General features: G+C 40.0%; 1 protein-coding gene across 1 annotated transcript in view; it reads left to right on the plus strand.

Moving 5' to 3' along the window:
- Window positions 1–25219, plus strand: part of C7 (complement C7) — a 251950-nt gene that overhangs the window by 165825 nt on the left and 60906 nt on the right. The window contains exons 2-5 of the mRNA XM_063454005.1: window positions 10133–10158; window positions 15635–15696; window positions 17454–17529; window positions 18839–18980. Of these exons, the coding sequence (XP_063310075.1) occupies window positions 10153–10158; window positions 15635–15696; window positions 17454–17529; window positions 18839–18980 (286 nt within the window). The 5' untranslated portion in view covers window positions 10133–10152. The remainder of the gene's footprint in view (window positions 1–10132; window positions 10159–15634; window positions 15697–17453; window positions 17530–18838; window positions 18981–25219) is intronic.

Consider the following 25219-nt stretch of genomic DNA (forward strand, 5'->3'; position numbering starts at 1 on the left):
TCAATTATCTAGCCTGGCCCAGAGGAGGAGTTTTGTGTTGCATAAATTGTGAGTTCTGTGTGCCAGTAAATCAGTCTTGTTCCAGCATTAAGTTTTGGCTCATGTGTGGATTATTCGGCGATTCCAGGGATATTTCTACTTGTGGAATATTGGGTGATATTACTTTTATGGGAAGAAGGGAATGCTTGACGGGGATATTTTCTACTACCGTCACAACCTCTTCTCCAAGAGTTACGTTGTATAGCCAGTAAAAAAGCAAGTGATATAGCAAGTATAGCTGTTCCCCCCACACATGAGCCAAGGCTTAATGCTGGGAGTCATCTGGTTTATTGGAGGCCACACACGGCCTTTTATGGAAAAGTCCCTACAAGGGGTTTCCAATACAAGAATACAGGGAAATCCCTCCCATGATCCTTTGTGTCTGAGAGATACTTATCTAAGATCCAAATATAAAAGTGAATTATCACTCAGGTACAAAAAACATACAATTTATAAACCCCAAAACCCCAATACCCCCAAAACCCATAGAAACCACACAAAGTTACATTCTCGGATAGCCCCGATCTGGGTGACCAACATATCCAAAAATCATCCAGATCGGTTCAGTTTCTCCATGGAAGTCAATTGTTTGACCGACCGTACACATGGCCCTATGCCCAAAACAGTTCCATGACATCAGTGGTCGGTCTCTTTCAGGAGTATAAAAGTACACAAAACACAGAATGGAATCCATAGTTAACATGTGTAACTTGTTCACCTTGTTCTTGGGAACGATTTCACCGAACAGTGCCCTTCTAAGTTTTATAGAACGGAATGCAGGCGATTATGGGAGTCCAGCGGTATTCGGGAGTTTCAGTGTCCGATTTCAGTTCCAGGAACTCGATGACAAACACTGCTGCCTGCGTTCATGCGAACAAGATGGCCGCCACCTCGTGGTCGTTCATACGAATTGCTGCCACCCAGATGAACAATTAGAACACCGCGGTGGAACTCGTTACAAGGTGTCAATTAGGCTTAACAAGCACACAGGTGGTCAGAGCCTTTTAAAGTGTATTTTGCACGGCCCATAGTCCTGAGGCAGGAGGCTGGCAAGCAGGCTCCTCCTTGAGCCAGTGGTGAGGTTACTTTCGCCACACCCCCACTTCATTATTTATTTGTAGCCCCACTATGGGGGCTGAGGACCTGTGTCAGGTGCCTCTTTATTTTATTAGCAACAGGGCAGCAATAGCTGCCCAGTTGCTAGTCTTTTATATCAGGGAGAAGCCACTGGCTTCTTACTGTTTAGTATACATGCCCCTGCCACAGCATATAGTTATAGTTATATGGGAGTCATATTGACCCCTGTAAGGTTTTATTTGTTAATTTAACTCTTAGGAGATTGGAGGAAGGAAGCGGTGGGGAGAGAGGTCAAAAATGAAATTGGTGGGGTGTGGCCTGGCGGCGAGACTGAGCGGTCGCATGTGCTGTAATATGGCATATGGCATGGAGTAATATGGCATATAAGCCACGAAAATAAGGGTGCAACTTACCACCTTAATCAGCATGTCCCTAGCAAAGAACAAAAGACAAGCGGACAAAGCCGAAAAGAGCGCCTTTTTTGCTTCCCGGACGCCACAGGGGAAACACGCGGCAATGCAAGAGGAGGCACAAGATGGCGCGGAGGTCACGCAGGAAAGGCACCGCCAGCGCCCAGACAGTGAAGCCCCCCTCACGAAAGAACTGCTACAAACAATGCTGGAGGACATGTCAGCACACATTGAGAACAGCCTCAAGGCTGCTATCGGCACATTACACAAAGAAGTTAGAGATCTAGAGGTGAGGACGGAGGGGAATGAAACGAAAATGACTGAACTGGCGGGGGCCCAAAGAGGTATGGAGGAGGAGATTGCAGAGCTACATGGCAGACTGCATGAGCAGGAAATAAAAATTGCGGACATGGACGACAGGGCCCGCCGCAACAATTTGCACATCCGTGGCGTGGGGGAAGAAATAGGACAGGCGGAGCTGGCTGCACACCTATACGGCCTACTTAAAGTGCTGGCGCCTGGTATCCCACATGACCAACTGCTGATGGACCACTACCATAGAACGGCGAGGCCTAGATTTCTACCACAAGACACCCCTCGGGACGTGCTTATAAAAATGCATTATTACCATGTGAAAGAGGTTGTGCTTCAGACAAGCCGCACAAGAAAAACGCTTCCAGAGCCGTATGGTGGCGTGCTGGTGTTTGCAGATATATCGACGTACACATTAAAAAGAAGAAGAGAATTCAAAGAAGTAACGGAATTGCTGCGGAACCACAAAATTCCATACCGCTGGGGGTACCCGGTGAAGGTATTGATAACCAGAGGAGGAAAAGTAACAACCATCAGCTCACCAGAAGAGGGCACCTGTTTGCTGCAACGATGGGGGCTAACTGAGCAAGACCGGCGCCACAGCCCGAACGGACCGACTAGCACCGCCGTGGACAGGCGCAAGTCTAGAAACCCTTCATGAAGGCTGGAGTATCAAGGACTGCCTCTTCACAAACATAGAGACTACTACACGAATTGGTTGTCAAGATGGACAGAAGAAACAAGCCTACGACTAACTCAAGGGTATCGTATATATGCTCCACAAGTTTTAAAGTTAATGTATGCATCTCTGCTGCACCCCACTAAACAGCAACCGTAATGTAAAGGTACAAAAAAAAACAACCCCCCCCCCCCCAAAAAAGAGGTTGCGTAATATAGACGGGGCTACTCTGTTGACAAATGCCGAAACCAAGTAAATTATGTTTAGAGTGGGTTAACTCGGGGAGCACACCCCACCAGGCGGGAGCTACAGCTTCCACCCCCACAGGTACCGAGTAGTACCTACGCTGTGTAAGGCACACCAAATGTATATGTTTCAGTTGTTTATTTTGTTTTACCTGTTAACCATGTTCTTATCCTGCTACCCAACCCCCCTCGGTCTAGATGGGGCCAAACAGAGCATGCCACACCCCAGGTACACACACGACCTTTCTAGGACAGATCACACACAGAGGAACTATAATGGTGTGTTGGGGCCCCACAGGACATACCATCCCCTTACCCAACGAGCGAGACATGCCCACACCCTACCCTCTATTAGGGGAAGGTCGCTCGACTTGATGCTGCTGGGGCGAGCGACCCCCCCAGGCTGGAACTCACCTTCTGCCATAACCCTTAATAAACAGGAAGGGTATAAACCCCCATGAAAATTTTCTCTCTCAACGTCAGAGGGTTAAATCTACCGGTCAAAAGACATCAGCTACATAGAGAGCTCAAGCGACTAGATGCAGACATCATATGTCTCCAAGAGACGCACTATAAAACCGATAATTACATTCCGCCATCATTGACGGCATACCCGCACCAATATCATGCGTCATCCTCTACCAAGTCTAAGGGGACGTCCATCCTGATATCTGGGAAAGTGGCGTTTCACTGGATTTCTACAGAGGTGGACAAAAACGGGAGGTATATAATATTAAAATGAAGTACACAATAACGAGTGTTTACTCTCCCAACACAAAACAAAGTCAGTTCCTGAACCATGTACTCCAAAAACTGCACGCTTTACAAGAAGGGATATCCATTATATGTGGGGACTTTAATCATGTCTGGGACCCGAAACTAGACACTAACATTTCACGACATAGCCTGAGATACAAAATATTGAATAGGCAATGCAAACAGATACAGAAGCTCCTTAATATACACCACTACTACGATACGTGGAGAATAACCAATACCTCGGAAAAGGCATACACGCACTTGTCCATAACACTTCTCGAGAATAGATGGGATTCTAATTCATGGTCAGGGACTAAATCAAATTACAAGCTGTGACATTGGCCAGATTAGCTGGAAAGATCACGCCCCGGTTACACTGACGGTCAGGGACCAATACAACTATAAACAGCGCAGCTCATGGAGCCTGAATGCTTCCTTGCTCACAAACCCCACGTTTAAAAAAGAGGTGGAGGAGGCCTTAAATAACTACATTCAGGAGAATACCACCATGGGGATGTCCCAGTGCACAATATGGGCTGCCCACAAAGCGGTGATTAGAGGGATATTTATAAAACGGGCGGCATACTTGCGTAATCAGACCACGGCCCAAACCACCCAATGGAGAAAAGAACTGCACCAATTGAATATCAGTAACCAACTATCACCGTCCCCTGACTTAAAATGGCAAATCTCCATTATCACACACAAGCTACACCAACAAGCACTAGAGCAGACGGGCCATATGCTCCAGAGACTAAAAGCGAGAGAATATATACGCAGGGGAACAAAGCCAGCAAACTCTTAGCTAAGAGGCTACAAGAACAAAGAGCAAACCAAAAAATAGCCAAATCTCATGACCCCATCAGGAGAAAAGAAAATGATCCCTAAAGGTATCTGCAATGAATTTGCAACATACTATGCTGCCCTGTACAACCTGAACACAAACAAATCTACATTTCAGCCCACACAAGAACACATCAATTCATATCTAGATACGATAGATCTACCGACACTCACACCCCAGCAGGCAGACGACCTCAGTAAGCCCATAACCAGAGAGGAACTCCAAAATGTAATAAAAAACTTGCCGAAAGGCAAAGCTCCAGGCCCGGATTCGGCTAGATAACAACTATTATAAGCATTTCCAACACCAACTAGCGCCCCAACTCGCACTCACATACACAGAAGTGACCAGCAAACAGGCATTATTGCGAGATACATTACTAGCACATATCATAACACTACCGAAACCAGGGTAACCACCCAACACTCCACAAAACTTCAGACCCATATCCCTGCTCAACACGGACGCAAAAAAATTCGCCAAACTATTCGCAACCAGACTGGGCGCCATTCTCCCCGAGTTAATTCATAATGACCCGGTTGGGTTTGTGACCGGGAGACAAGGGGTGGAAAACACACGCAAAGTACTCGATATACTGCAAAGCTTGCCCAAACTACACAAAGGGCTCTCATATCTCTAGACGCAGAGAAGGCCTTTGACCGCCTACACTGGGCATTCCTGGAAACGGTTATGACTAAATTTGGCATACCGGAAGGGTTCAGGTCGGCGGTCAAGGCGCTGTATAGCGCTCCAACCACACAGGTTCTCAACGCAGGTTTCCTATCCGAGCCCTTTAGTATCTCCAATGGGACGAGACAGGGGTGTCCACTGTCACCCCTGCTGTACGTCATGGCATTGGAACCACTTGCGTCCAAGATCAGACAGCAAGACTCTATTCATGGGGTGAGCATAGGGAAGCGAGAATATAAGGCTAATTTGTTTGCAGACGATGTACTGCTGACCCTAACCCAACCGCTGATTTCAATGCCGCACCTTCTAAATATAATAAAGGAATACGGAGACAGTTCATACTACAAACTGAACGTGTCAAAGACCCAGGCCCTGGCAATAGGGATACCCAATGACATAATGCAAGTGCTGCAAGGACAGTTTGAGTTAGACTGGAGGACAGAAAATGTCACATTCCTGGGAATTAAACTGACTAAGTCAATGGGAGGCCTGTTCAAGGCAAACTATGAGACCCTATACAGGGAATTAGAAACCAGACTGACCGCGTGGGGAGACAAGTACCTCTCCTGGCTAGGGAGGATAGCAGCGGTTAAAATGTCTCTCCTTCCCAGGCTACAGTATCTCTTTCGAACGCTGCAGATAGACGTGCCAACTTCCTACTTACAAAAGACTCAGACACTGATCTCAAAATTCATTTGGGCCAACAAAAAAGTGAGAGTAGCGGCAAAATTTCTCTACAGGCCAACCCATGAAAGGGGACTGGCACTCCCAAACGTTAGGTCTTACTACCAGGCGACGCTACTGGCACCAGTGTTAGAAATGTAAACAAGTGGCTCCCCGCCGCAGTGGATAGGCATAGAGGACCACTGGATACGGGGAGCCACGATCCGACAGCTACTTTGGGTGCCCAAACAGATGAGGCCAATACCACCCAACAGTCTACAAACCACAAAAACCATGTTGAGGACATGGGGCAGGGAAAATGACACAATGACATCCATGGCACCGTGGTCACCGGCGGCGCCCCTGTCTAGCTTAACTGTAGTCAATGATACTTTGGCACATAGAGAATGGTCCCAGAGGGGGTGCACGCACATTAAGGCCCTCTTAGAAGCGCAAACAATAATACTATTCCCCACGCTACAAGACAGATTTCGGCTACCCCCTAAATTAATATTCCCGTATCTTCAACTTAAATCTATGCTGGGAACCCAGACATCCACTAAAGATGGCTTAGGCACACTTACAAAGTTTGAAAGAACATGTCTGACCCCCAAACAAAAGAAGGGGACTATCTCGCTGTGTTATTCGCTTCTAACAGAAACCACCCCGGCTCATCTAGATAGGTTTAGTGCAGCCTGGCAGGCTGACCTGGGGAAAACGTTTGATGCAACACAATGGTCGAAAGCACTCACAGCATACAAAGGGAGGTCAACCTGCACATCACACTGATGAGGAAAGTGTACTATAGGTGGTACATGGTACCGACAAGACTTGCAAAAATATACCCAGGAACATCAACCCAATGCTGGCGTTGTGGGGAGGAGGCAGGAACGATGTATCATATTTGGTGGACATGCAAGGAAATTAGACCATATTGGGAGGAGGTGGAAGCCATTATCAAAACAAGCGTAGACAACAGCATCACACTAACCCCAGAACTATGTCTCCTGTTCATGAACATGAACCCCCGACATAACAGCGAGACAATCCTGACCTTCCACATCCTTATAGCTCTGACACTTATAGCTAGGGACTGGAAAGCCACAACAGCACCGACAATATCAGGAATATCAGGAATACCCCCAGGAATGGATAGGGGACCCGGATAAATGGGGCCCTAAGGGGTGATAAACTAGAAAGGAATACCCTGCAGGTCACAGTCGCAAAGAGATCTCTAATGAAGCAAAAAGCTAGACTGGCAGACGGACAGGACATGGTAAGCTCGCCCCCCCTCCCCCCCCGTTCATCTCTGGTTTTACCACCTACCACTCCAAAGAGAAACACAGGAGGGCCCAAATAACCACAAAAATAGGCTGAGAGCGTTAGCACAGGGCATGCACCACCCGCACACAGGAGAGGCTGGGCAGCTGAAGGTTACGAGAGGGAGTTGATGCACACCAGCTAGGATCACAGACCCTGTCTAAGTAGAAGGAATCCATGGACTAGCTAGACACGAGTGTGTATATAATATCGTTATAACCCACTGCCTAATGTAACAGTGAAAAGATGGAAGTGTGTTTTGTGATGAAAATTCAATGTACCCCCTCCTATTCTCTTCTGTACCCCAAGTTTTACTTTACAAAAGCAATAAAAATTGTCAAATTGCAAAAAAAAAAAAAAAAAATGAAATTGGTTTGCCTTAATTTCGTTTGCAATAAAAATGTTTGAAGTTCTAACAAACAGAAACAAAACATGGGCGAAGTTTGGTTTAGATGAATAGTTTTTTATTTTCTAAAGAAACTTTTAATACAAACTACATTTTCCATCCGTGCATAAATCTAATTTCTGCTACTTCACATTGTTCTCTCCACAACCATTTGTCTCGTACGATTCCTCTCCAGACTGTAAGGTCATGGGCTGAGTTCTCTTCTCCTTTTGTTTGAGTGTGTCTAATTACTTATCTTCTGTTTGTATAATTACCAATGTTATTTTTGCAGAAAATGTAAAGCACTCTATATAAGATTGCTATGTATGAATGGTTAAATAAATAAACGAACCAATAAATAGATAAATAAAATTGAATAACTACTTGCACACGTACAGTAAAGCCCAGAGTTGGAGGTTGTTTACTTCATATCACCATATTCTCCCTCCTAAAACCTTCACAAATTATCATATATATTGCCTCTGAAAATTCTTGCTCCATTATATGGGTAATTTTAGGTAATTGGTATTCTGCATTATTTTTACAAGCACATTTCATTGTTGGTTTATATTCCCACATCTGGTGTAGGCTACAGCAGAAAAACAATCAAGGATATAGCTGTATCTCCTAAATATAGCTAATACCCCATGTATAAGATTGCCATTTTTTCCCCCTGCGCTCCCACCCCTCTGCCTGGGGGATATATGGATGCTCCACATGCTAACCCCAACCAGAGACCCCTAACCCTCTTCTTCTCCACATTCTCTTCTTTCCTTGTTTTTCCTCCCCCCGTCTCCTCGACTCTTTCTTATATCCCATCTTTTGGGATTCTTTATTTTGTCCTAAAACCCCTGAATCTCAGGACAGATTGTTATTTCTGTTTCATCCAGACATGACTACATACCTGGTGAAGGCAATATCTTATACTTCGAGTTATCAGTCTGCATTAAAGTCACTTGCAACATAGATTTTACGCTGCTACCTTACCCAGAGCAATCTTAATGCTGTCTCACTACTCTTACGCTTGTATCATAAGTGATCGATGTACAACTCCTTCTGATGCCTATTGTCGTATACCTTGTTCTATCATAATGCGATCCTGTATGTTTTATTTTGTACATGCTGAGATGTATACCCTCTGTAATGTCTCTCATGTTTTCGGAGTAAAATAAAGAATTGAAAAAAAAAAAAAAAGATTTGCCATTTTTTTTTGTTAAATGAATATTGATCCATCTCCGTGTTTGGGCAATTGATCATTACCAGTTTATATTACCTTGATAAATGGGCATATGTTCCAAAAGTCTGTATCTATCTGGGGTTTGGTAGGTACTTACTTCAAAGCCATTCTCACTCATACACAGTTAATGTGACTCAGATCAATGCTTAGATAACAGACATTAACATTTTATTAGGGCTGCCTGTCTTTCTCGACAGTTTCTAAACATGATTTACATGGGATTTTCTGGTGTTGTGAAAAACTGAATAGGGAGTGGGAATACTAAACTAAACTGGTGTACAAGGTTATTTTATAACATGAGTAATTTTAGTTGTCTTTAATGATTTTTCAGGTGCTGATTTAATATTTGGCCTTACAAAATGTCTCGTGCATCATGTATTTATGTTATCGATAATTTTGACCCCAAATAAGATTTTCATATACCAACAGCTCCAGGCAACATTAATTTGACCCACCCTCTATGTGCCTGCAAAGAAAGAAGTTTTACTTACCTGGAATCCATAGCTGGGCAAAACTCCCAGCATCCCAAAATTAATTAAACACGTTAACAACAATATTAGAAAAAAAGGTTCTCATTTTGTGTCTAGCGTTACTCATTTCTTTGGAACCCTGGTTAACTTGTGCCAACTTTCATTCCTCCTTCTTGGGACAATTTATCATGACAGCCCTTTGGATGTTATTCATTGTATACAAATCAATAAATGACTCTTCATTTTAAAATACACAATTCTGTATCAGTATATGCATGCCACTTTCTATACATGAATTGAAAATTAGTAAGGCCCGGATTTCATCTATTAGTGGCTCCACACATTCTGATAATTCATCATTCTTCATACTCAGATTGTGTTCAGGAAATTAGACATGGGAAGGCAGGTAATCTAGAATTTCAGTTGCTCAAAACCCTCACATCATTACTCCTATAGACTGTAAGCATGTTTGACCAGGGTCCTCTTCAACCTATTGTTCCTGTAAGTTTTCTTGTAATTGTCCTATTTATAGTTAAATCCCCCCTCTCATAATATTGTAAAGTACTACAGAATCTGTTGGCGCTATATAAATAGAGATAATATTAATAATACTACACAACATCATGAAGACTGATGAATCTTGATCATGGATTGTTTTTTTTTCTACTTTATAAAAAGGAAGGAATTTGAAATGGATGTAGATTACACTCAAACTGATATAAATCCTTATGATAAATCCTTAGGCTTCTGGACATCCATCTATTTTCCTTATCTTTCTGAATGCTTTACAGTAACTTGCTCTCTGTCAACAAAACAGCTGGGGGGGTCAAAAGCCAAATGGCACATGATAGAAAATAGGGGAACTGTGACAAACAGGATGCTGGAATGGAAAATGACTCCCCTGTCTCTGAAAATGACCACCCACCCCTGTAATAAAATACTACAAATGGTACATATACGCCAGTGTAACTTCTAGACAAAGAACAGCACTCAAGCATTTTGCTGAAACAATTCTGTGAAACATGAGGGTAAGAGTGGCATATTCCTTTAGAACTCGCTGCCTAGATACAATACTATATATATTAAGTTATTCTGCACATTATTGCAGTTTGTGGAATTAGGTAGATAGTCTTTTCCAGATATATTGTGTAGTATAAATATTACCAAATGCTTTCTTATCTTTATAGTATATAGTCTATTTAGTCATTGCTTTTCTGGCAGTTTGTTACTTTCTAATTCTTTATATTCTATATAGCATATATTCTTTTTAGTTATTACGTTTGTGTCGGTATGTTACTTTCTTTACTTTCTGTGACCTTTTAACTAGGAATAACTGCCCAATCAGTTACTACTTGTATCATTGTTCCAAAATTCCATATACTTGTTCTATTTACTCCTTACAATGTTGTTTTATATTTCTCTATTAGTACATAACTGTTCCACTTCTTTTATTTTTTTTTTTATCTAATATAACATACCCCTCTTCTACTACATACCCCTCTACTGCAATGATAATGATATATATTTGTCTCCCCTTTTGCAATGATATATTATTTATTTATTCCTAAAATATTTTACCTGCCAGGATACATTGAGATTTCTTTCATTTTTAAGTATGTCCTGGGATAATATATTATCATTATTATGCAATTTTTATATAGTGCCAACGTACTCTGCAGCCCTTTACAATGTTACAATTTTAGCATGGAGATATAAAATATGATATAAATGACACACAAATTAATGAGAACAGAAAAATAGTGGTGAAGATGTATCATAGTTCTTTATTATTATATATCGGTATATTTTCCTAATTATTACATTTCTCAGCTGTATCCTTTACTTCCATACAACTCTATAACTGTGCCGTTTCTCCTCTCAATTGTTTATTACATTTATTTGTTAGTACTATAAATCTATCCATTAGACCAACACTAAGGACTGCATTGTTTTATACCATGCTTATTGTCTGAAGTACTACCTTCCCTGAACTTAGTCTTGATGTATAATAACATGGAATCCTAGAACATTTATTGCCATTTCATACATAAAAAAAAAAAGTTTGTTAGAGAGTATTGTACGCATTTTGCTTTATGTAGATAAAGAGATCTGATTGCACAGTTACTGATCTGTAAACGGGAAACTTATTAAGATATAATAATAATAATAATAATAATAATAATAATCATGGCTTGCAGTTTTCAATAATTGGATAGTTTTGAATTGTGTGGGATGCAGTTAAAATCTCACATTCCAATCACACCACAAGCATAGTGTATGTAGATTAAGGAAACACAGAGGATAGCATATCAAATAGATACCATGTCCACAAGGTACACATGTTGTTTGATCTTAACATGTATAGCTTGGAGGAAAGACGAGACAGTGAGGATATGATAGAAACCTTTAAACATATAAAGGGAATCAATACCGTAAAGGAGGAGAATATATACAAAAGAAGGAAGACTACACCCAACAAGAGGACATAGTCTTAAATTAGAGGGGCGAAGGTTTAAAAATAATATCAGGAAGTATTACTTTATTGAGTGAGTAGTGGATGCATGGGATTGCCTTCCAGCTGAAGTGGTAGAGGTTAACACAGTAAAGGAGTTTAACCCCTTAAGGACACATGATATGTGTGACATGTCATGATTCCCTTTTATTCCAGAAGTTTGGTCCTTAAGGGGTTAAGCATGTGTGGTATAGGTGTAAGACTATCCTAGATATAAGAGAATGATTAATAAAAGTATTTAGAAAATTGGGAAGACGAGCTGTGCCGAATGTCTCTTTTCTGCCGTCACATTCTATGCTTCTATGTATGCTTTTATGGGTGTGCTTTTACTATTTTTATATAAGTAAGATACCTACATAGGTAAAGATTGCATTTATGCCACTAGGAAACAAAAGCATGAAGGAAGAATTAGTGGCATATAAAGATAAATGTGGGTGCTAGATTACATATCTACCAGGTTTATCAGGCAAAATACTTGCAGTCCACTAAGGTGTGGTATGGTTGTTGGGGTGGTTTTGGGGCGGAAGGGGGGGATGGAGTGCTTGAGAGTTTTTCTGAAGCCAAATAGATTAACCATATATGTAAAACAAGCACATATGTAAGTGTCTGGCTCTGTGTATTTGTGATTGTGTGTAATTGCGTGTCTGTGTTTGTCCATGTGCGCATGTTTATGAGTGTATGCCAGGGGTCTCCCCAAAATGGTTCTGTATGGGATAATGTGATATATGGTGGCAGCCTTGGTCAGTAAAAAAAAAAAGAGGAAAAAAGAAACAATGAGGAATAAATATCAAGGTGTTCTTAAAAGAGCTTTTGTCTTAGTAAATTCTGCCAGTTTTCACAGACGTATCCATTTCAGAAGGCTGCCAGATATAGCGTGGTGGAAAAAGAGTAGCCAAAGAGAATACTTTTTTGTTAGGAAGAGAATCGGAAAGATTGATAAAGAATGATAAATGGGTAAATGACAAGCATTCAAAAATAATGGTTAAAGCGATTCTATAGTGTTAGGATTACAAAGTTGTATTCCCAACACTACAGTGCCCTATGCACCAACCCCTTACTTGCAGTCCCTCCCTCTGTATCATAAAGGGTAAAAACCTTTAATCACTTACCTGATTCCAGTGCCAATGTTCCTTGGCGCTGGGTCCACACTCCACCTCCTCCAACGTCACCTGATGGGGGGCACCTAATGTACATGCTCAGTGAGTGCTGTGAGCGCCCTCCCCATAGGAAAACATTGACTCAATACTTTACTATGGGGTTTTCACTAACGCTGAAAGTCCTCGTCCAGAGTGTGAGGATGTCCCGTGTCAATTAAGGTGCCAAGAGTCAGGTACACTCCCAGAAGCGCCTCTAGTACCTTTATTTATTTATTTATTTTATATATAATTTAATATTTCTTAAGATTTTACAGATTTTTTTTTATAAAGGATACTGAAAAAAGGGGGATATACAAACAAAGAAATACATGTGTGTATGAATACATCATATGAAATCTGTTCATCAAGACCTAATAGACTGATGGATTATTGCTTCTATAGCACACTGAAATGATGCTCCAGCGTGACCATACAGAATCATAGACTCATTACGAAATACACAATAAACCCTTTATGCATGTAAATCTTAGATATCTATCCTCTTAACTCTTAACTTGTAGGAATTATTCATATAGGAAGAAGCATAAAAAGGAAAAGAAAAAGAAACAGAAAACAATATAACAATAAATTATAATAATAAATTAATAAAACTAAACTTATCCCATGGTTAATAATCTTAAAATATTTATTTACTTCTATACTTAACAAAAATACGTCGCTCTTGGTGAGAGACACCTACATCCTATTTTGGGAACAAATTCGACACCAATTCCCCCCACCCCCGCATGACAGCCATTTGAGGCTGCCTTAGTATTGCAATGTAAGGATTGCTGTTTGTCAATAACTGCAATGATTTACATTGTAGGACTAAGAGGACAGGGACAGTGCATGCAGACCACCTTAATGATCTGAAGTGGTCTGGGTGCCTTTAGTGTCCCTTTAAAGGGGGGAATAAGAATCAGTAGATGAAAAGAAAAACAACAGATGTAATACATTGTGTCACATATTAACCCCTTAAGGACCAAACTTCTGGAATAAAAGGGAATCATGACATGTCAGGCACGTCATGTGTCCTTAAGGGGTTAAGGTCTAAAATGACACATAAAAGTATTAGCAACAATTCAATAGAAGTGCTTATTAAGGATGATCATAGATTAAATGAGGATTCAGTTTCCCTGTACAACCAGCCAGGTTGCAATTTGACCATAATTGGGTTTTTCACAAAATACACATTTTGCATTATTTAACCTAGACCACATTACATACAGTGTTGATTAATTGCTAAAACTGATTATCCTTTAGCCATGATCAATCTTCTATAATAACAATAAACAGAAAGGGTCTGTACATCACCAGTAGACAGAAAGATATTAAATGTATCGATAAGTGGAACACAACTTGTAATAGCAATACAATACATGTGTATACAGATCAGCTTTGCAAGGAGCCTGTATTAGAATCTGCTTAGAATTTGCTGGGAAAAACAAAAAGCCTATTCTTGCTTAAGTATCATCCGGTATTCCACATAATGTTCTATAGTATACTTTTTTTCTGTACTCGTGATGTTCACACCTTTGTCTTTTTTTTGTGTTATGTTATATAAGAAAGCTCAACTGTGTATGCTATTTTGTTTGAGTATGAAACTTTAAAAATTAAAACAATATCTCAGAATGTATGCTTGCAGACAAGGCGATACCTACTGCATATGTATGTCACTTTTCAAGTGACACATTTAGTTTTCCTACTTACACATTTGTTTCAATGTACTAAAGAGGGAACAGTTACTATCTTAGAACCGTGAAACCCAGGTTTGAATCCCATTAGAAGTAAGTGTCCTTGGGCAATACACCTACTAATATATATATTATATATATATGTATGTGCCAGTTTGTGTATCTGTGTGTCAAGGTGTGTGTATATGTGTCAGTGTGTGTGTCTGTGTTAGTGTGTATATGACTGTGTATGTGTCAGTGTGTTTATGTTTGTTAATGTGTATGGAAATGTGTAAGTATGTATGTGGCAGTACATGTACAGACATCCCAGCAATCAAACACCAACACAACACACACTCCTGCAAACACAAGCATGACATACAAAGACACCACTGAACACCCCTGAAATTATATACTACACACAAATGTACATCTGCATTTAAAAATCCAACAATGCATCCAAACACACCTCTGCACGCAAATGCAAACATTACATACACATCCCTGTATTAAAATGCTAAAATCATGTACAAATACCAACTCTACACAGAAGCACACCTGCTCCTGAGTACTACAATCTGTTTGCTATCTGTAGAAAGTAATGTATATATAGCAAAAAAAAAAAAAAAAAGTTGCCAAAAAAATAAAACATTATGCTCTGCTAATTGAAAGGTTTATGCCACAATGCAGGTTTTTTTTTGGGGGGGGGGGGGGGGGGGGGGGGGGGGGGGGGAGGGGAAGGGGGTAGGGGTGTTCCACAATGTTGACACAATATGTCAAAGGGTTCCACAGGAAAAAATTATTGGAACCCCTGCATTAGGGTATTCCTTTAATTATATTGATAAAGTATTACAAATTTGTCCAGCATGGGGCAGCACATTCACTATTCTAAGGAATATACAATTTATGCCACAATTTCAGGCTACGCACAGTAAAAGAATTCCAGAATAAGCATAGTGAAACACTGCATTCCTTGTTCTTAAATCATATGCATTGCCGAGACGTATCCTCAATATGGAAAATAAAAATAGTTTTATGTGCAATTTGGATTTTAGTTTGCTACAATTCAGAGTTTTGTGAATATATCTTGTTACGCGATTTGGAGTCTACCCAGAGTGCTTTCTAGTACATTTAAATGTGCTTGCTTTTTTAAAAAAAATTTTATTATTTTTTTTAATTTCAGGTGCTGTTTCTATTCACACTGCCAGTATTAGGAATTGTTCTATTTGCTCCAACATTTTCAAGGTCAGTTCAATTTGAAAGATTCAATGCCATATTTTACAGGAGAGGAGTTTAAAGTATCGTTATAAACTAGAACACAGACTATCATTTTGTAATGAGTCCTGCTGAACAATAGAATAATTAATAGTTTCTACTATTATTAACATTTAAATAGCACCAACATATACCACAGCGGTTTAGAATTATAGAGGGGATATTTGAAGGTGAAGAGAGCCCTGCTCAAACAAGCTTACAATCTGTAGAATTGAGGTAGGCAGATATATATCGTTAGGTGTCTTTCCATGGACACTTACTGTGTCTGAGGTTACCACTGCTCTAACTAGCCGATATATTTATTATTGATAAATAAATGTATTATTTAAAATTGACTATGCCTATGCAGGATTGCACACAACCCTCTGGCACTCGTACTGGCTGTGCAGTGCACAGGGACACAGAGGGACACTATGGACACACAGAAGTGTCTGGGTGCAATGTCCCTGTCTCCTTAACCCTGCAGTGTTAATTATTGCAGTTTCTGATAAACTGCAATAATTACATTACAGGGTTAAGGCTGCCTGTAGTGGCTGTCAATCAGACAGCCACTAGAGGCATTTTCTGGTGGTTAGGTGACTTCTGATCGCCCGACGCTGGACATCCTCACGCTCTGCATGAGAAAATCCAGCATTAGTCAAATCCCTGTAGGAAAGCATTGTAGCAATGCTTTACTATGGTTAGGGCCTAATGTGTTTGCTTCACTCGCCAGGCATTCGCACACCATCCTCCGCCAGCTAATGTTGGAGGGGGCAGAGCGCCGACCCAGCGCTAAGGGAGATCGGTGCTGGATTTGGGTAAGTACAGTAAGGGCATTTTAACCCTTACACTCCCAAGCGGGAAAGGTTGTGGGGGGGAGGGCGGGGAGAGGGAAGTATAGTATATACCTGTCTCTTGCCCTCTCCTAAAGGGCAGCCCACCTTATTTGATTGTAAATTCCTGTCCTAATGTGTTTTACACCCCACCTCCTATAGAATGTAAGCTCGTTTGAGCAGGGTCCTCTTCAACCTATTGTTCCTGTAAGTTTATTTGTAATTGTCCTATTTATAGTTAAATCCCCCTCTCATAATATTGTAAAGCGCTACGGAATCTGTTGGCGCTATATAAATGGCAATAATAATAATAATAATATAGTGCTAGGAATACAAATCTGTATTCCTAGCACTATAGTATCTTTTTAGAACCCCCATAACTCTCAGGCATATTATAAGTGACCAAACACACTGGCTAAGGTTCATAATGATTGTAATTCCACATTTTTTAAAGCACTGGCTGTTGGCTAAAACTAACGATCAGCTGCTTTTAATGAAGTTATACATAAAAAGTATCTGATCGCTAGTACAGTGAACAAGGTTCCAAGCACGTTGACATCTAGGAAACAGATAGCAAGCAGACACATGGAGATATAATACAACGTACATAGATATAGAGGATGAAGAGGAACTGAATGCTTGCTGCCTAACAACATGTCACCTTGTCAGTTTAATCCCCTCTGTAAACTATATTTCCAAGGACTCACTTAATCTGAAATATATGCTTGTATCAAAGACTGCACGGTCAGCATTATTCTGACATAAAAGCGGACATTTCAATTATACGTTAATGAGAACAGAGAAAATGCCTTTCAGCAACTTTCACTTGGATTTTCCGCGTGGCAATAATGGCTGTTTTTGGCGCGGCAGACAGTATATGGATATATTGTTACTAAGTGATATTTTTTTCTGCAGTCAATCAACCCCAGTGAATTGTAAATGGCAAGATTTTGGTCCATGGTCTGAATGTGACGGCTGCTCAAAAACGCAGGTTTGTTAATCTTAATGGGTTCTCCATCCAGCTATTGCTGACATACATTGCTATGGAGTAATTGGGAATGTAATAAAACAGTTTGATTGTCAACACCTTTTTATTGCCACAATTTACCAAGTACGGTACATTGAGCTCCATCTATTACACAGAATGTTCTTCGCAGATCAAAACGGCAAGCTACACATGACTCAAACATGTCTAACTACTGTAACTCTGATTATATGTATCTGAGAAATGCTTATCTACTTGAGAAAACATTTGCTTCTAAGCCCTGACAAATGCTAGGTTCCTTCAGCAAATGGGAAGACTAAGGACAGCTAAGTGATCTGGTACATGGTAGGGAACCATCCTCTCCTCTTGGTCTTTTGTCATTTAGTGAAGAATGACCTTGAGTTAGGAAGGAGAGGGTTTTGGTAAGGTTAGTGTAGTAAGTTTGAAGAATTGAGAATCAATGGTGTGCTTTACACACTGATAATGGTAGAAAGTAGGTCCAGGCATTCAAAGTTTCTTTAAAAAGACAGATTTATTGAAAACTGAATGTTTCATTAAGTTCTCAATGAATCTGCCTTTTTAAAGAAAATGTGGGTATCTGATCCTTCTTTTTACCATTATCTTCTAAATTGGGTTTTTCCATCCCTGTCCTTAATGCGTCTGGATTTCGCTGTGGCAGTGCAGTATCCTTCATTTTTACAAACTGAAGCAGGAGATAAGGAGCAACTTGTAAGGAAGCGAAGAGCCTGCCATTAGTAATTCTTATTCATAAGTGTGGATACAATCAAGAAGGAAAACACAAATGTAAACCTAAATATGGTTTAAAAAAATTATTTTAAAATATAATAGGGATTACTTGCTTATTCTAATTTGTCCTAATCTAAAAAAGTGAAGTCAGTTTCTATTCAATACTATATGTATATTAATACACTTATTGTATAACACATATAACTATGCCGACCCATTAAACTTCTTTAATTCTTGATTTCGGTGATAGCAGCTGTAATTTTACTGCTCTCAATAAAATATTGCCCATCTAACGGCAATGATTAATTAGGAATTTATTTTCCAAGTAGATTTAAAAACGCAGATAATATAAAATATGTTGTTGGTATGCTGAAAGCAGCATCGCTATATAAATTGAGTAGTCTTCCAGCTATAGTTTTACTACAAAATCAGAGTGCATTGCATGGTGTAACATTTAAAATGCTTCGAATTTAACTATGAAATGATTTTTAGCTGCTTTTCTGGACTTAGCAAACTATTAGAATATTAGCATTGAACATGTATGTTTTAAACTTGTGTACATTTTTAGACTCGCAGACGGGCTGTAGCTGTGTATGCCCAATTTGGTGGTCAGGAATGTGTTGGAAGTGCGTCTGACACCAGGGCATGTGTTCCGACAAGAGGATGCCCTATAGAAGATGGATGCGGCAATCGATTTAGGTGTTTTTCAGGTACTATGGTAACACATTAATGATTGGATGTATAGTCAGATTAAATTTTATGGAAAATTGTAAAAAGAATGATTGATTTTGAAATTTTCCCAAATAATCACCTCTTTTAATGTATGTTTGTGTTACCTTTTATTGTACAATTAGCAAAATAAATAGTCTGATTGGTAAAAGAAGATATATGTTTATCAATAACTGTTCTATACATCATGAATATCAGGGGTCAAGTCCTGGGGAAAAAAGTGTGGGAACTCACCCAAGATTCCTGCGCCCCCTCCCCCCCCCCTTAAAAAAAAATGTAAAAAAAAAATTACACTCCTATGCATATAGTGCAGTGCAGGGTGTGTATAATGAATGTAGTGTGTTTGTAGTGAATGCAGAGTATGAATAATGAATGTAGTGTGTTTGTAGTGAGTGCAGTGTGTATAATGAAGGTAGTGTGTTTGAAGTGAATGCAGAGTATGAATAATGAATGTAGTGTGTTTGTAGTGAGTGCAGTGTGTATAATGAAGGTAGTGTGTTTGTAGTGAGTGCAGTGTGTATAATGAATGTAGTGTGTTTGTAGTGAGTACAGTGTGTATAATACATTTAGTGTGTTTGTAGTGAGTGCAGAGTGTGTATAATAAATGTAGTGTGTTTGTTGTGAGTGCAGTGTGTGTATAATGAATGTAGTGTGTTTGTAGTGAGTGCAGATTGTGTATAATGAGGTGTTTGTAGTGAGTGCAGTGTGTATAATAAATATAGTGTGTTTGTAGTGAGTGCAGAATGTGTATAATGAATGCAGTGTGTGTAGTGAGTGCAGTGTGTATAATGAATGTAGTGTGTAGTGAGTGCAAATTGTGTTTAGTGAATGTAGTGTGTTTGTAGTGAGTGCAGAGTGTGTATAGTGAATGTAATGTGTTTGTAGTGAGTGCAGAGTGTGTATAATGAATGTAGTGTGTTTGCAGTGAGTGCAGAGTGTGTATAATGAATGTAGTGTGTCTGTAGTGAGTGCAGAGTGTGTATAATGAATGCAGTGTGTTTGTAGTGAGTGCAGAGTGTGTTTGTAGTGAGTGCAGTGTGTGTTTGTAGTGAGTGCAGTGTGTGTTTGTAGTGAGTGCAGTGTGTATAATGAATTTAGTGTGTTTGTAGTGAGTGCAAAGTGTGTATAATGAATGCAGTGTGTATAATGAATGCAGTGTATGTAGTGTGTTTGTAGTGAATGCAGAGTGTGTATAGTGAATGCAGTGTGTATAGTGAATGTAGTGTGTATAGTGAATGCAGTGTGTATAGTGAATGCAGTGTATGTAGTGTGTTTGTAGTGAATGCAGAGTGTGTATAATGAATGTAGTGTGTATAATGAATGTAGTGTGTATAATGAATGTAGTGTGTTTGTAGTGAGTGCAGAGTGTGTATAATGAATGCAGTGTGTTTATAGTGAGTGCAGAGTGTGTATAATGAATGCAGTGTGTTTGTAGTGAGTGCAGAGTGTGTTTGTAGTGAGTGCAGTGTGTATAATGAATGTAGTGTGTTTGTAGTGAGTGCAGAGTGTGTATAATGAATGTAGTTTGTAGTGAGTGCAAAGTGTGTATAATGAATGCAGTGTGTTTGTAGTGAGTGCAGAGTGTGTATAATGAATGCAGTGTGTTTGTAGTGAGTGCAGAGTGTGTTTGTAGTTAGTGCAGAGTGTGTATAATGAATGCAGTGTGTTTGTAGTGAGTGCAGAGTGTGTATAATGAATGCAGTGTGTTTGTAGTGAGTGCAGAGTGTGTTTGTAGTGAGTGCAGTGTGTATAATGAATGTAGTGTGTTTGTAGTGAGTGCAAAGTGTGTATAATGAATGCAGTGTGTATAATGAATGCAGTGTATGTAGTGTGTTTGTAGTGAATGCAGAGTGTGTATAGTGAATGCAGTGTGTACAGTGAATGTAGTGTGTATAGTGAATGCAGTGTGTATAGTGAATGCAGTGTGTTTGTAGTGAGTGCAGAGTGTGTATAATGAATGCAGTGTGTTTGTAGTGAATGCAGAGTGTGTTTGTAGTGAGTGCAGAGTGTGTATAATGAATGCAGTGTGTTTGTAGTGACTGCAGAGTGTGTATAATGAATGAAGTGTGTTTGTAGTGAGTGCAGTGTGTATAATGAATGTAGTGTGTTTGTAGTGAGTGCAGAGTGTGTATAATGAATGTAGTTTGTAGTGAGTGCAAAGTGTGTATAATGAATGCAGTGTGTTTATAGTGAGTGCAGAGTGTGTATAATGAATGCAGTGTATGTAGTGTGTTTGTAGTGAATGCAGAGTGTGTATAGTGAATGCAGTGTGTAGTGAGTGCATAGTGTGTATAATGAATGCAGAGTGTGTATAGTGAATGTAGTGTGTTTGTAGTGAGTGCAGAGTGTGTATAATGAATGCAGTATATGTAGTGTTTTGTAGTGAATGCAGAGTGTGTATAATGAATGCAGAGTGTTTATAGTGAATGTAGTGAGTGCAGTGTGTATAGTGAATTTAGTGTGTTTGTAGTGATTGCAGAGTGTGTATAATGAATGCAGTGTGTGTAGTAAATGTAGTGTGTTTGTAGTGAGTGCAGAGTGTGTATAATGAATGCAGAGTGCGTATAGTGAATGTAGTGTGTTTTTAGTAAGTGCAGATTGTGTATAATGAATGCAGTGTGTGTGTGTGCGAGATGACGTGTGTGTGTGTGCTGGATGATGTGTGTGTGTGCTGGATGAGGTGTGTGTGTGCTGGATGATGTGTGTGTGTGTGCTGGATGGTGTGTGTGTGTGTGCGTGTGTGTGCGTGCTGGATGATGTGTGTGTGTGTGTGTGCTGGATGATGTGTGTGTGTGTGTGTGTGCTGGATGATGTGTGTGTGTGCTGGATGAGGTGTGTGTGTGTGTGTGTGTGCTGGATGATATGTGTGTGTGCTGGATGGTGTGTGTGTGTGTGCTGGATGATGTGTGTGTGTGTGTGCTGGATGATGTGTGTGTGTGCTGGATGATGTGTGTGTGTGTGTGTGTGTGTGTGTGTGCTGGATGATGTGTTTGTGTGAAGGATGATGTGTGTGTGTGTGTGCTGGATGGTGTGTGTGTGTGTGCGTGCTGGATGATGTATGTGTGTGTGCTGGATGATGTGTGTGTGTGTGTGTGTGCTTTCATGATGTGTGTGTGTGTGTGTGTGCTGGATGATGTATGTGTGTGTGTGTCCTGGATGATGTGTGTGTGTGTGTGCTGGATGATGTGTGTGTGTGTGTGCTGGATGATGTGTGTGTGTGTGTGTGTGCTGGATGATGTGTGTGCGTGTGTGTGTGCTGGATGATGTGTGTGTGTGTGTGTGTGTGCTGGATGATGTGTGTGTGTGTGCTGGATGATGGGGGGATTTTTTTTTAACTTTATGTGTATATATTTTTTTTATTTTATCCCCCCTCCCTGCTTTATCCCCCCCGTGGCAACGCTCCTACAGCCGCGGGTCTCGCGAGAGTTAGAGCTGGAGAGAGAACACAGCGTGTGATGGCCCCTGTGTGCAGGTAGCAGGGCAGGTCCTGCAGGATCACTAGCGGGAACGGCGTTCCTGCTTTGGAAAAAGTGCAGGAATGCCGTTCCCATGCGTTCCTGCAGGACTCGAGCCCTGATGAATATACATTTTAATTTATGCCAGCTTTATAACTCGAACTATATACGACACAATGAAGTTTATTCAGAAGCTTGGCACTAGTGAACTGATGGGAGAAGATTGTAAATTGTTTAAAGGGACACTATAAGCATCCAGACCAATTCATCTCAATGAAGTGGTCTCGGTGCAGTTCCCCTGCCATTTTGCTCCAGCAATATAAAACATTGCCATTTTGGAGATACAGCAATGTTTGCATTGCAGGACTAAACACAGCTACAGTGACAAGTCAAGGCCAGTTCACTAATGACAGAAACCGGACATTATTGTGTAGCAGCAGCAAACTCTTCAGTCTTCCTGCACTGACTAACATAGAAAGCCAAGTTCAGAGCCTGCACAGCAAGAATCACACTGACCAGACTTTTTTCTCCCCTTGTCCGTATGTGGCAAGGGGAATAAATCTTCCCAGGAATGCCCAGTGCACTATTTCAGCTTTCTTAGGGATAGGACACTTATTAGTTAGATCAGTGTCTCCCCTGGTGTGGGTGTGGAATCATAAGAAAAGCAGTTAAACATGAAAATAAATAATCACATTTTCCTTATTTTTTCAGCTTGCAGAGGGAGGTGACTGTCTCATTCAAACCTAAAACTTTTGTATGAGACAGTTGTTCCAAAGTGATGCATATTTCTTTAAATTGTGTTCTGCCAGCATTTTCTGCAATTGGAGCTTGAAACATGTGAATAAACGTATCACATCCACAATCGTATTAGTTATTAGTAATTTTCAATGAATATTGTACACTGCTGTTTCCTCTTTTATTGTCTAATTTGTGCAAAGGCCGTTGAATGCTTGTCGATTGGAGGTGACGGTAATATCAATAAGGGACTTTGGGGACCCTTTTATTATAAAACCTTTTCCTTCATGAATACTGCAGGAAGTGGAATGTGAGTTCATGCTTTCTGATATTAAAGAGGTGCACACAAAGAAATTGTGGGGGTAGAGGACTAGAACAAAAAAACTTGTGGAGAAAGAAAAAAGAAAAAAAGACGCAAAGGAGATTGTTGAATAAGTAAAGAAACTTACAATAACTGCATAAGAAAAAGAAAAGAAAAACATAAGAAGTGGGGTTCTTTAACAGGTTTATGGGTTCTAAAGCTGCACAGAACAATTACAAGACTACTAGAATAAATGGAGCTTACTGTAGATTTTTCATTGTGATGGACCTGTGATTTGAAGTTTTTAGACTCCCAGTTGCAGCTGCCAGAGCAGCAATTATTTTCTGAACTTTCAGTGCAGCTCCTTTTATTGCATGAAAATTTGTGCTGGAGAGGACTTCACAAAGCTGTACGTATTGAGCCAAAGTGTGTTTAAATAATCAGTATACTCCCCATGTGGTGTGTGCCATCATATTTTATCTAATCTCTTAGATCGAGCTCTTGATCTTAAAGAAGCCAAACTGATGCTTTCTCATGGTTCCACAAATCATTATAGCTCTTCTCCTCTGTTTAGTATCAGTCTATCTGTGGACTTATTAAGGGGGCACTGAAATAGTTGTGGTGCTATAGGATTATTCACTAAAGTGAGAATTATCTGGATTTCAAGGTGAATTCCAAATTTCAAGAATACATAACAGAACTGGAAAAAATCCTCAATTCAGCTCAGTTTCTAACTTCTGCTACCTTGGCCTTAAATGTGAAATTGAATTTTAATTCCTGATAATTCTCATTTAATGAATGACCAAGTTGCTCACTACTGGAATCTAAAGCTGAGTTTGTAGCTCCACCTAGAAGCCCTGTCAATCAAAGACAAACAACTTATACTTCTTGGCTCTCAACATGCATTATGTGAAAGTCCAAAGTCAATTCCTGTCTCTATGAATGGAACCATCATTGGACTTGCAAGTGTTTAGTCAATGTCAGCAGTTGCATATCAACACATTTGCATGACTTGGTAAGAAAGATAAAAAGTTTAACTCCATTGAACAAAAACTTCACTGTTTGTCAACTTAGCCATAAAAAAAAAAACAATTATACTGTTTGTAACAGACCATGTAATAAAGCTTGATTGTTGTCAATATTGTTTTAGAGCAACTAAAAAGATAATTTACTAAATTACACTTTTTAATTAAGTCCATAACGTCTTTTATTCTCTCATTATATGGCACGTAAGGCGTGATCTTCATCTCAAGTTCTCTTTCACATATATCTTACTTTAGTTCCTAACAAAAATGATATTATTAACTCATTTAGGACCAAAGACATTTCATGACTATCATCATATTAACAAGAGATTTGCCAATCCTTGCCCTGAAAAGGTTAAATGGCATGCTAATATGCAGTTAGAATATTAACCCCTTAAGGACCAAACTTCTGGAATAAAAGGGAATCATGACATGTCACACGTCATGTGTCCTTAATGGGTTAAAGAAGTTGTCAGCTCTAATTTTGCCTCCATGTTGTGCCCAATGACTGGTTGGTAAGCTATGCAAGTTTACCTGTAAGTGTGCAGCAACCTAATTCCTTCAATAAATCTTTGAAAACACACTTCTTCAGGAAAGCATATCCTTTAAACTGTTAGCAGGTTTTCATTCTCCCCCCTCCCCCAATGACTCCTTTCCTGCAACAGTAAAAAATAACCTACTAAAATATTAGTGAATACTTTTCT

The sequence above is a fragment of the Pelobates fuscus genome, chromosome 5, assembly GCF_036172605.1.
Source record: "Pelobates fuscus isolate aPelFus1 chromosome 5, aPelFus1.pri, whole genome shotgun sequence".
NCBI lineage: Eukaryota > Metazoa > Chordata > Amphibia > Anura > Pelobatidae > Pelobates > Pelobates fuscus.